A 12,362-nucleotide genomic window follows, 5' to 3' on the forward strand; every position below is an offset into this window, starting at 1 on the left:
AAGCAGAGAGTAATATTATTATAAATAGAAACTGTCATACATAGCGTTTCCATCATGAAATTTTCAATTAAACGCCTTTATATAATAATGACAAATTCTGAAATAATAATTTTATATTTAAAATATTTATGAATGTATTTGAGAATTCTTTCAAAGGCTATTCTTTATAATCGTTTAAAAGTATCCGTAAATTATTACAAATATTTATATGTATATGTATTATTAACAATTAATTATTTTTGTCTTACGAAATTCCAAATTAAATTATTACTATTTATCTATATAAAAAGAAACGAAGCTATAATTAAGCGTATGAATCTCAATCAGTTTCTTCATTTCATAATTTTGGTTTGTCCGGCTTTCAAAGCTTTCACGAAATTTTATGCAGCATACGGCAATTAAAGAAAAGTGATGCGCGATGTATGGCACACGCTAAAAGGTTTAAATGCTTTACTCTGTACAACAGTTTTGAAAAGAATGGCGAGCGAATTTTGCGAATAGTTTTTTTTTCATCACTGTAAAATCACCTTTCACGGTCTCGCATCGTTCGTCATTATTCACTGACATCTGGGTGGATGAATGGCCGGTGTCGATGTCGCAATGCAGAAGATTTGACGACATCGCCATCCAAGGTTGTAATACTTTCGCTCGTCTTTATCAGCGGATAAAGATGCGCCAGATTCGAAGCGCCGAGCGATTCGATGAATTAAACATTTTGCCTCTTTCACTGATGCACTCACGGTAGTCGCTCGCGGCAGGCGGGTGATGAGGAGGTTCACGGTGTCTTCGTTCAGAATTACGTTTCCAAGCAGATGCTAACGAGATGGATTGTCGTATGGTTGATTCATGTAAATCGTATGCGTACGATCTATGGCGTGAACTAGTTCTTAATTTTTTTAACAGTGCGTATCCAACAATTAAAGCTTCAATATATTTGTTTGAGCAAATTAATTATTTCGAAAAAGGATTTTTAGAAATAATTTAACGTAACGTAAAAGAGAGAAATGAACGAAAGGAAGTCAATAATTCGCACCCGTCGCGTATAAAATAATCCTTCTTCGGCAAGACAATAGGTAATCGAAGATGAACATCAGGCAAGGTAGTCAAAGACCTTCGAGTAGTCAACACATATTATGTAACACAAAGCTGACTTTGAAATCAATTTAACTTGTCGTGTTTTATTGTCGTCGCGGGTATTGTTCGTTCCATCGCAACGGAGTGCATTGTACCTCGATTGCAATCGATTTCTTACGTCTTGAACGAAGGCATTTTCAGACACATTAAGCTTGTGTTATTGCGCTCGTAATTGCACGGTCCGATAATTCGGCGATGCATTTCGGTTAGGTTTTCGCGGATATCTCCTCAGGGTATCAGTAAGTGCGTGATATCTCCGAATTCGTATTTTCCCAGGAGGACGTGGAACAGATCTCTCATAGTCAAATGATGAATCGTCTCGTTCACGTGGCTCGCTACATAATCCTGAATCGGAGGCAATATGTCCGGTTTAATGACGTCCAGTGCTTCCGGTGTTAAATCTTCGAATACCTGTAAACCGATACGTCGACTTTATGATCGAACTACATCGAATTCAACTCAGCGACGCGCCAGATAACATTTACTCCGTAGTGATTTTATTTCGTTGAAATTTTGCGTCAGAGCAAAGCACTCGATGTCGAGTGTTATTTAACTTGAAATTTGAGTATATCGAAAATATACAGAATGTATGATACAGTTACGTTACAGTTAAAATTGTTGTAAGTTTTTACTATTAGACTATTAATAGAATAAATATAAATTGTTTCATATTTCATCAAATACACATCCATAATAACTTAATTGCCACAAAATTGGAAATCAGGGAAATGTCAGAAAATTTTGCAAAATTTTTTGGAAAATTAAAATTCTTGGCTTTAAAGAAGTTATATTTAATATGTGTATATACATTAATATGTGTACATCTATGCAGTTTTGGAATACTGCTAACTTAATAATTAAATGCAAATAGTGTTAGGAATATTAACAGCAATTTACATTACTAAATATGTTAAATTACTCTCTCAACAAAATATTTGATGGTTTCCAAATCAGAACGAAAATACAAAAAAGTTTCAAAATATTATTGAAAGCATAAGGAAAAATTAGGAAATTTTGTCTGAAAATTAGGAAAATATTATGGAATTTTAGGATGAGAAATTTTTGACAACCCCCTGAATAATCTATAATTCATTGCAGTCATTTGGAGGCAATCAATTAGTGACACGTGTTCAAATCGACAGTTGCGCAGTAAAGATTTGCGTAGCTGCCGAGGTGAAACACGAACGAATCGAGCAAGCCATTAATATTCGACAAGCAACATGGAATTTCGGTTTCAATGGCCGGATAAACGCGACCTCGCCCTACTGATGTTTGCGCGCATCGCGAATAAAATTGGATATTGAAACGGTTCGTAAAAAGTTCCTTATAATATATATTACATCTCAAGATCTGATCGTAAAATGAATCATTCTGTGAAACGCTCTACGATTTATAAAAATTCCATAAGTCTCTGCAGATTGTCATGTAAAACCGCACTCATCTTTATTACATTACAAAGAATATTGGAAAATAAATTTTTTTTTTTTTTCATTTGAAAAGCAATTTCGTACATCTGGTTTCACTTCATTTTTTTTGAAGGTATATGAAATTCTATAGTTATAATATTTTAATATTGAAATTGAAAGATATTTTAAAAAGTCTCTTTTTCTCTCTATGCATCCTTTATATATATCTTTTATTTCTATATCATATATCATATCTATATCTCTATATCATTTAATGGAGAGGGATACGTTATTTGTTAACATTTTTATGTTAAAAAAAATTTTTCAAAAAAAATATTTTGATCAAATATTTCGGTAAATAGAATGCACTAGCAAATGAGTATTTATTACTAAATCATTATTACATTTTTAAATTTTGTAATTATAAATTTTAAAGTGCTTATTCGCAAGCAATCTGGTATGTTTAACATTCTATTTTCATCACAAATTTTATATAATAGATACACTTTTATTACAAAATGATATCCCAATATTAAAACTTTAATGATATTTAAAGATTAAATATTAGACAAAACACTATATACTTTCATTTATTACAAATTGAACAGAACTCTTTAACCGGTTATTCTTCATTTGCTTAAATAGACGAAGATTCATTCAAAGAACAAAATATGATCATTATTCTCACCTTGCTCATAATTTGTCCGATTTCCTCGCCGCCCATAAAGTTCTCTAAACGCATTTTAATGGCGCGCAGCGAAAAGTCGAGGTCGAATTTCTTCAAGTACATTCCTCTGGCATAACCCAGCACGGTGTTTACGTAAATGCGGAAGTCACGTACAGTTGTCTGAAAAGAACCCGCACCGCGTAGCGGGTACGTATCGCCCAGGATCCCGGAAATATTGTAATGGCCCGAAGCATAAATCTCGGGTATGGAGATATTGATGGTGATGGTAGGGCCGATTAGCGATAACTTAGCTCGGTCGATCAAGAAAGTCGATAGGTTTCTCAGTTCCAGGTTCTCAATTACCAAGGATATTCTGTAAAACAGATTTATAATGACATTTTACGTTTTGTTTGGGGAAGTAACACGTTACGCAACAGTCGGTATCTTTTACATCCAATTGGAAACATAGAAGCAATAATTTGAATATTTAGGTAGAAAATACTTCCTTAAAGATACTATTTTTATGAGCGGTAAAATGAAAATGTACGTAGATATATGGACAGTGTGAAATCAATAATCGAAACTATAAGTACACTGAAAAAAATTTCTGGTTGAAAATGAACGAATCAGAATTTTCTGGTTAAATTTATTAGAATTTTAGTTGAGATAACCGGAATTCTGGTTGATATAATATTTCTGACAAAATCTACTAAAATTCTTATTTTTATCAGAATAACTATATCAACCAGAATTCTAGTTTGCTCAACTAGAATTCTAGTTGATTTAACCAGAAAATTTTGATTCGTCCGTTTTCACCAGAATTGCTATTTAATCCAACCAGACCATTTTTCTCAGTGTATAATTGCATTTCTCGATGCTATTGTAAGAGAAAAAAAATTGTATGCCAACTCGCACTTTTCAGTTATCATTTAATAGAGTTTAAATTTAATAAAATTGTAACAATATTAGTGAAATTATTAGCGAAATTATTAGCGATTAATTAATTATTAACGAAATTATTTATGATCTCTATAACATGCTCTTTAAAACTGTATATCGAGGCGAGATTTTCTTTGTTCCGAATCTTTGGAATCCGGTGTACATGATCGTGTATTGGTCCAACGACTCACTTTCCGATTTCTGGATTATCCGTGTCAATATCGATCTCATCGAGAGTGAATGGCTCCAGCGGAGGTATACCCAGCTCTGTGATACCGTTGCGCATCCGAGTACGGAATTTCTCTAGAAATCTTTTCAGCTTGAACTCAAGACCCTTTGAGGCTGCATTGTCAACTGTCCGATTCAAGAATAAGATAAACGCAAATAGCTATAAATACACTGAAAAATATACTGAATTTATCGAATATTGTTTGAATGATTCAAAATAGATATTTACTATAAATATATAAACATATATTTATTCGGTACAAGAACCATTAATTGAACTATCATTTTTTTATTGAGTAAATATTTATTTACTGTAAGTAAATGTTTACACATATTTAGTAGCACTAAAAAAAAATATTAAGATTTAATACATTTTTTTAAATGTATAATATTGGCTGTGCGCGGTACTTACTATAACCAGTCGTCATCCTGGTAGCGTTGAGCAATAAATTTCTCGGCTTCTCTACCGCGCTGGTAACTACAATCAGAAGATGAAAGTATTTCTCTTTATTTGCATTCCCCGTTTATCTTATTTCTATTATTGCTTGTTATTGCTGTTGCTTATTATAGACATTAACTCTTTCAATGCCGCAAGAACCGAGCTTCCTGTGTATTGTTATGTCATCTCTGATTTATTTATATTACATAAAATTACATCTGTCCCGTGAAACAGCGAGTTTTATTTAATCTTTATATGTTGGAATTAATAGAAAATAAATTATTACACATTATATGGGATTTCGGGTTGATTTAGCGATATAAATCATGCATGAATATATAAACTAAACTATAATTTTCTTAATTTTATGTAAAAACGAATTATTACTTTCTTAAATGAGAAATTAATTTTTAAAATTTTTTTAAAAGAATAAAAATAAAATCTTTTTTTCATATCAGTATTTATTGAGAATTTATTTGTTGTTGAGATGCAAAAATGACTTGTTTACTTCCGAATGCAATAGAAATGCAATAGAAACTTGCATTTTAAGATTAATCGAGATATTAGATTTATTATAAAATAGGTATAAAATATAAATTTTTTAATTATTATTATTAAGAGATACATAATTAAATTTATTGTTATTAAAATTAAATAATATATTAAACTTGCGAAAAAGAATTGCCGAGAAATCAATCAAAACACACAGGTGTCTCAGCATTGAAAGATCAAAGATAGAAAAGCACGGAAATAGTTTTAAGCGTAACATAATGAGATCGTTAATTAATCAGCATTGTGATTTCTCGGTGTAATCGTCTCGATCTTTGACATCTGCTATTTGCATTTAAATAGAATACGTACGTTGGGAGACTTTAAATTTAATGTTACGAATTCAATGAAACATTTATTATTTTGTTTGCTTTTAACACTGTATACTTCGATGATACCTTATTGAGAAGACTTAAAATGTGTATTACGAGTGATATATTGTATCATTTTTTTTAACTGTTCGAATTAAGTTGTAGTTTTTTTCTTAATCTTGTAGTTAACAATTCTCTCGTCGCAGATTAAGATAGCGTGCAGTTGTTTTCTGTCGAGAAAAGAATGTCCGTTAATTATTTCGAGTGCCTATATATATTTTCGTGCAATTTTGCAGACTTAAGTGATAAATGCCAATTATCGTGATTATAATTGTGCAAATTGAATTATCAAAGCGTATATCATTTAGATTGTCAAGTCTCTCTTATACAATTAGTTTTTCTCATTAACTATCCAAGATTGATAAGTAAAGCTCTATTTAATTTAATTATCTGAGAACGTCATAAAAAAACGAAACGTGACTTTCGATATCATTTACTCAAAAAGGAATTAAGAAACGATTTGGGTCACGAGCTTCTGTAATGCAATTACAAGCGTATCGTTCCGTAATAAAGAGAAATGCAATCCCTTCTCAATCAAAAGCGTCGCGTCACGTCGCGTTATTACGGATCGAATTACTGCATTACAGTATTTCTCTGTTAGAGGTTTGTATATTTGCATCTCTGAGCTTGTCGACTCCGTGCGCCCTCGAGAATTTACGTTAACGCGAATTACGTTCTTCAACGTTCTGGGAAAGTATTAGTCGCTAACCTTTTGACATGTTCTCGTTCAGATTACGATCTCTCTCTTTAAATTTTCACATCATTCACTGTATAAATTTCACAAAATAATAAATAATATGAAAGTAATTTTCGATTGCTTCAACAAAAAATTATATAAGTTATATATAACATTTTTTATTAACGACGTAGAAATTAAGAATTCTAATTTTAATTCTAAATATTTGAATTAAATTCAAGAAATTAAGTTCAAATATTTGCTAATATAATAAAAAATATATTTCTTTCTAATTAAACATGATACAATTTACACAAATAATAAATTAATAATTGTCAATAGCAATATATTAAAAAAAGAAAGTTGTAGGATTTTAAAGTCTTGTCATATAAAAAAGCATATCTATCTCAACATTGTTTATCTTATCAATAACTATGCGCATAAGCATTTGCAAATTTTGGAAAAGTTTAAGTATTTGACAATATACTAAAAAAATATTTTTTCCTAATTAAGCCCATTATATGTACTTTACATATAATAATGTAATAAATTAATAATTATCAATAGCAACATATTAAAAAAATAAAGAACGATTGTAGGATCCTATGAGACCTTCAAATAAAAGCGTATCTATCCCAACATTGTTTCTTTTATTAACAGCTATACGCATAAGCATTTGCAACTTCGAAAAGCCCTGTCTTTTTTTGCTTTTCTTTCTGAAAGCTGCGCCGAAGCCGTACTAAGCGTAAAGAGAATGCATAAGCTTTTGAATAAACATTGCAATTTATGCGAACACATACTGTACTCCGCGGCAGTGTCCGTAACGCGATGCAATAGTTCTTTTTGCCGTTGCACGACTCCCGTTACTGTAACAAATGATTACAAGTCACCGAGGCATCCTAACAAGACAAAACCGATTAGTTAATGCTTGAAAATATAATTAAAACTTTCTGCAATAGTTATCACTAATACTTAAATAATTAATCTAATAATTTTTATATATCTTTGTACCTAATAATTAATAATTCTGCACAATATAAATCTTTGTTTTTTAAGAACAATAAATGAAGTTTAAGAAAAAATCGATTTCTTCGTGACATATTTGTGCTAAGGATGCCCTAAATAATATTTCCAAAATTAGATCAAAGAATAAGATGCGATCTATAATTTTCATTTAAATTCTCGGTGCGCCGTTATTAATGTAAATATAAATTATGTTATTTAATATCATATAGATAAGTGATATATGTATGTATAAAATATGTTTTACACATTCTATATTTTTCGTGATCGCATTTTTCTGTATTCATTTCGTTCATCCAAAAATAGATTATATTTTAGACTACATGAATGCTTTTACTTTGATATTAATGTCTATCATGCAACATGAAGGATGTTCGCCAGCTTCGTGCACGTAATCAACCCTCAAGGTGCTTTTATTCACACGTTAATTAAACCGTTTGTTGTCGGCGCGCTGATTGTGGATAGAAAGATCGATTATCATGAATCCGAGATTCGGCTTTTTGGAAACCAGTTAAATGTATCCGACGATTGTGATATGGTAATTAAATGATTAACAATTTTAAATAATTTTAAACAAGGGCTTTGTTTTACTATATAACAACAAAGGAATTTTAGTGCGCCAATCGGCTTGCTAATGAGAATGTTATGTCGGTTCTGATATGTTAATTAAACGATTAATCGAATTTCAAGCAGTGTTTCTATTGTAACATCAAAGGGGCTCTTACACGCATTTACTGCAACTTATATTAATAGATTACATGAAAAAGATTTGATAAAAAGTAGTCATCAAATAAAGTGATTGCGCTCTCGCCGGATTGCATTCATCCAGATCTGGTGGAATGTAAAAAGTTTTTAGTGATTTAACATCGGTTACAATTTGTTACGTTTGATTTGCTACGCTCAGATGAGCTTTGGTCAACGTACTAGTACTGCATATAAAAATCTCACGTTTCAGTTTCACTTTTATAGTGACGACGTAATACTAGAATGTTGCTGCCAGCAATAATTTTATAGTTATCATTTTTTAACCGCGCAACATTGTTATATAAATAATATATGTTGTAGACGATAAAATAAAATATTTTAATTGACGTCAGATGCTTCGTGATATCAAATTTAATTTGACTCAAGGTCAAATTGAAAGAAAACATGCGAATAGTGTTCTCTACTTTATGTCTTCAACAAATATTGAATAATACATTGCTTATATTAAATGATTATTACGGACAAAAGTACTTTCGATTGAGGTATTACAAAAAAAATAAGTTTGTTATGCCATTATAATTTTTTTTCTGACATTTTTACGAAAGTCATGTTAATGTAGACCAACGTGACTTTCGTGAAAAAAATCATATAATGGCATAACAAACTTGTTGTTTTTTTATAACGTACGTGCTCACGTAATCTTCATTATGAATTCAGTGTGGTGTGCAAAATAGCATATATCTACAAATACGGATGTGACTAATGCCGAATGGTAATGAATAAAGAGCATCTTTCGTTTGTCTTATACGTTATAGAAATCCCACGTTATTAGCGGATATTTTTATTCTGTATGCGTATGAAACATTCTACTTAACAAATCTGAATCATCATGTTTCTACTTACAAGCGTGCTAATGCGTTTTTTAACGCTAGTAGTTCGTGACAAAACAACGATATCCTTTGAATTCTTTGATATTCTTTTATTACCAATTCAATCAGAATTTCATCTTTCGCGAAATAATAATTAAGTCCTTGAAGGAATCGTTTTTATTTTGAATTATATATAATACTTAATCAAACTTAATTTCTCTTACTTGAAACTGCGATGTTAGAGATGATAGATTTTTTACATGAGACAGTGTGCTTCTGTTCGTTATATTTGTATTTATGAGAATAATTTATATTAATAACGAGTTTTGACGATCATTATACGCATAAGTTATGTCCTCTAATATCATGAATTCGACACGACAGTCTGAATACTGAGAGTTTATCTACGTTTGAACTATATTTCCAAGTAATTACGTAATATCGTAATGTCATTTCGGATATTTATGTTATAAAATACAGTTATCAGAATACCTTTGTTATGTTGTTCTTCTCTGAAACATTTATTAATGCAATTTGCATAAAACACGCCAGTACAAAGCATTTATCATTTCACAGTAGATGATATGCATAAATTATTATCTAAAAGGTCGATCGAAGTGAGATAATATAAAGCTATAATCTATTTGTATAATCTACTTTGTATCTGATTAAAAATTTAGGTCACTGCATACTACAATAAATATATTCGCATTAATTTATGCGAGATATTTATGCAAATTAGTGGTAAATCGACCGCGACATTTAAAAAACTTTTGCAGCTTACGTGATTCCGATTCAAGAATTATTTAAATGGTATGACGATTTAAAGACTTCATGTTTTACTTCCATCAATCAAATACTTTCAACCGCTGCATTGGCAAGGAAAGGCCTTTTCAAAGCTCTCTAATATCGTTATCTAACATCTGCCTACTTAAACTTTCCATCCATCGTCTCATCCTTAATTGATACCGTTGTATCGTATTTACGTTTTCACTTTCATCAAACGCTGACGATACAGTGCTTCTCTGTTCAAGCACCATTATTTATTATGACATCTAGATTCCTAAATGCCAAAAAATTTATTGCTCTACTTGTCTAACGTTGATAATTTAAGTCACTAGGTCATAATATTCAAATTTAAATTCCTTTGAATAAATTCAATTTCGAATTAATTGGTTTTCGATTGGTATGATTAAATAAACTAAGTCGACATCGCGCCGCGCACTTCGATACTTAAGAAACCATTAAAACGACTTCTCTCATCATCAAAGTAAATAAGTAATTCTTATTACATCTTACGTTAGCATAATCCAACTTAACTTACGCGCGACAAAAAATCACAAAGATGTTAAATTACTTGACGATGAAATCCGAAATTAAACGTTACGACATTTTGTAGTTGTTACATCAAATGCATCATACAGATAACTTCTATATTATTTCATAGTTACGTAAAAACTTATAGTATGTAATTATATATAATAATTATTATTATTCATTATGCTAATATTATTTATTAATATATTTATCTTTATAATAATTAAGATACACATTAATTAATGTTAATTTTTATTTAAATATTTTATATGGTATATGATCGTACAGAAATGAGTTAATCTATTATATTACAAGCAGCAGTTTAGAATGAATTAAGTTTAAAATACAGTCTTCGATTGTTATTGGAAGTAGTTACAGGGATATAATTCATTTTTACATATATATAGTATTGATTCTACCGTACCTCAATTTTTAACTTAAAAAAACGAATCTTTATTATATAAAGATAAAAATTAAACAATATTAGATCTTAAAGAACTGTATATGTGAGAAACACAACCTACTGAATCAAATGCCTTAAACGATCTAACTGGATCTTAAGTGCTTGTCTGTGTGAAGTGCTATAAGTCTGTGTGAATTTATATCCTATTACACAGTAAAAAAATTTGTGTATTTGTGTTGGAAACGATCCACTCACGTTTGTGTTAACAGTTTGTATTGAATTTTTTAACATATTCGAGTGTTAATTTAACATAATGTGATTATGTTATTTAAAAATTTTTTTAAAATGACACTATTATTTAAAGATTTTGTTAAAATGATACTAAGAAACATTGAATATCAATTTCACAAAAAATCTTTAAATAACATAATCACATTATGTTAAATTAACACTTGAATCAACAATTTATGAGTAAGTGAACAAGTAACATCAAAATAATGTGTTTTAAAACGTAAATTCTAAGACAAATATGAATGAAATATGTGTTAATTTAATATATCATAAATGTTAATTTTCTGAAAAAAAAGTTCCCAACTTGTTTGTTTACAAACTGTGTCGATGTTATCTTTCTTTGTATTTATTCTCTTACATGATATTTGTGTTACCTTCTAACATATTCATCTTGTGTAAAATTAACTCAAAAATTTGAGTGGACCGTTTGGGACATGCGATTTATGTTAAATTCAACATATTTTTTCCAACTGTGTACGTATATAGTTCTTTAAATGCGCTCTGAAATGATTTTTGGCCTTGAAACGCAAATTGTACTAAACTACCGCAGTAACATCACGATATAAAAATTAAAATACTGATTACTAATTTTTTAAATCTATACCTTCTCAAACTTGCAAATATTTTGATGTAAATATGTAAAATATTCTAAAAGTAAATAAATCTTGGCGATGTCGGGAGATTGACATCGCGAGGTCGACTTACGGAAATTAGTTGCGGTATTTGCGACGTTACCAATTCCACCGAGCAGGCTGGAGGGCAAGGGCTCGGCCGGCGATGCGTGCACCACCGCCACGACAAGGGCGATACGCATCATCGTCGGGACTTGTCTCGTTACGCGGCACTTCATCTTTCACGTGCGACAGCTTCTTAGATATGATCGCCGCATAAAAATGCGGAAAAAGAGACCGATCGACCCGCGCTTGTGGAAGCAGGAAGGCTAACTGACAAGATGAAAAACCGTCGTCGCGTTGGTAGCTTTTGCTGCTACACGAGTCACCGTCGCTCCTGCTTTACACGCGCGTGTACGTGCGTATGTAGAAGTGCGAGCGTGTCCAGCGAAAGTGAGCGCTCGTGCACGCACGCGGGTGTGCCGTTCGCATCGCGGTTTACACGCTCGGTTCAACTTCTCGCGCCGAATTGAGCTCGGATGATTGCTCCAAACAGAACAGGTCTCTGTTGGAGAATCGTAGATGCCTTTAGAATATTTTCGTGAATTTTGCGTGATGAATATTAGCAGAATTCTTTGAATTCTTTACTTGCAATTTATTTTCATTAAACCGTGGTATTTACTGTAAAATGTAATATAATTTAAAATATTTATATATGCGCAAATCTTTTACAG

General features: G+C 31.0%; 1 protein-coding gene across 2 annotated transcripts; it reads right to left on the reverse strand.

The window, feature by feature from the left end:
* Window positions 1-251: 251 nt before the first annotated feature.
* Window positions 252-11,988, reverse strand: LOC108722115 (uncharacterized). Of its 2 annotated transcripts, XM_018447054.1 has the most exons (6): window positions 11,723-11,988; window positions 7,210-7,275; window positions 4,787-4,852; window positions 4,338-4,500; window positions 3,229-3,580; window positions 252-1,545 (listed from the first exon to the last, which is right to left on the reverse strand). In XM_018447054.1, exons 1-6 carry the CDS (start codon window positions 11,865-11,867, stop codon window positions 1,363-1,365), a joined length of 975 nt encoding a protein of 324 aa, XP_018302556.1. In that variant the 5' UTR covers window positions 11,868-11,988; the 3' UTR covers window positions 252-1,362. The 2 variants fall into 2 exon arrangements, with proteins under 2 accessions (XP_018302556.1, XP_018302557.1); XM_018447055.1 differs by lacking the exon at window positions 7,210-7,275 and having other exon boundaries at window positions 11,723-11,987.
* Between the last annotated feature and the right edge of the window lie 374 nt (window positions 11,989-12,362).

This window comes from Mycetomoellerius zeteki, unplaced genomic scaffold (assembly GCF_001594055.1).
Source record: "Mycetomoellerius zeteki isolate Tzet28-1 unplaced genomic scaffold, Tzet1.0 scaffold197, whole genome shotgun sequence".
In the NCBI taxonomy this organism is placed as follows: domain Eukaryota; kingdom Metazoa; phylum Arthropoda; class Insecta; order Hymenoptera; family Formicidae; genus Mycetomoellerius; species Mycetomoellerius zeteki.

Excerpts from the sequence above, each read along its gene's own strand:
- LOC108722115 (XM_018447054.1), bottom strand. The coding sequence starts at position 11,867 with ATGAAGTGCCGCGTAACGAGACAAGTCCCGACGATGATGCGTATCGCC. Across the intron at positions 4,853-7,209 it reads GGACACTGCCGCGGAGTACA|TTACCAGCGCGGTAGAGAAG; the intron begins GTATGTGTTCGC and ends TTCTGATTGTAG. Across the intron at positions 1,546-3,228 it reads TCGGACAAATTATGAGCAAG|GTATTCGAAGATTTAACACC; the intron begins GTGAGAATAATG and ends ATCGGTTTACAG.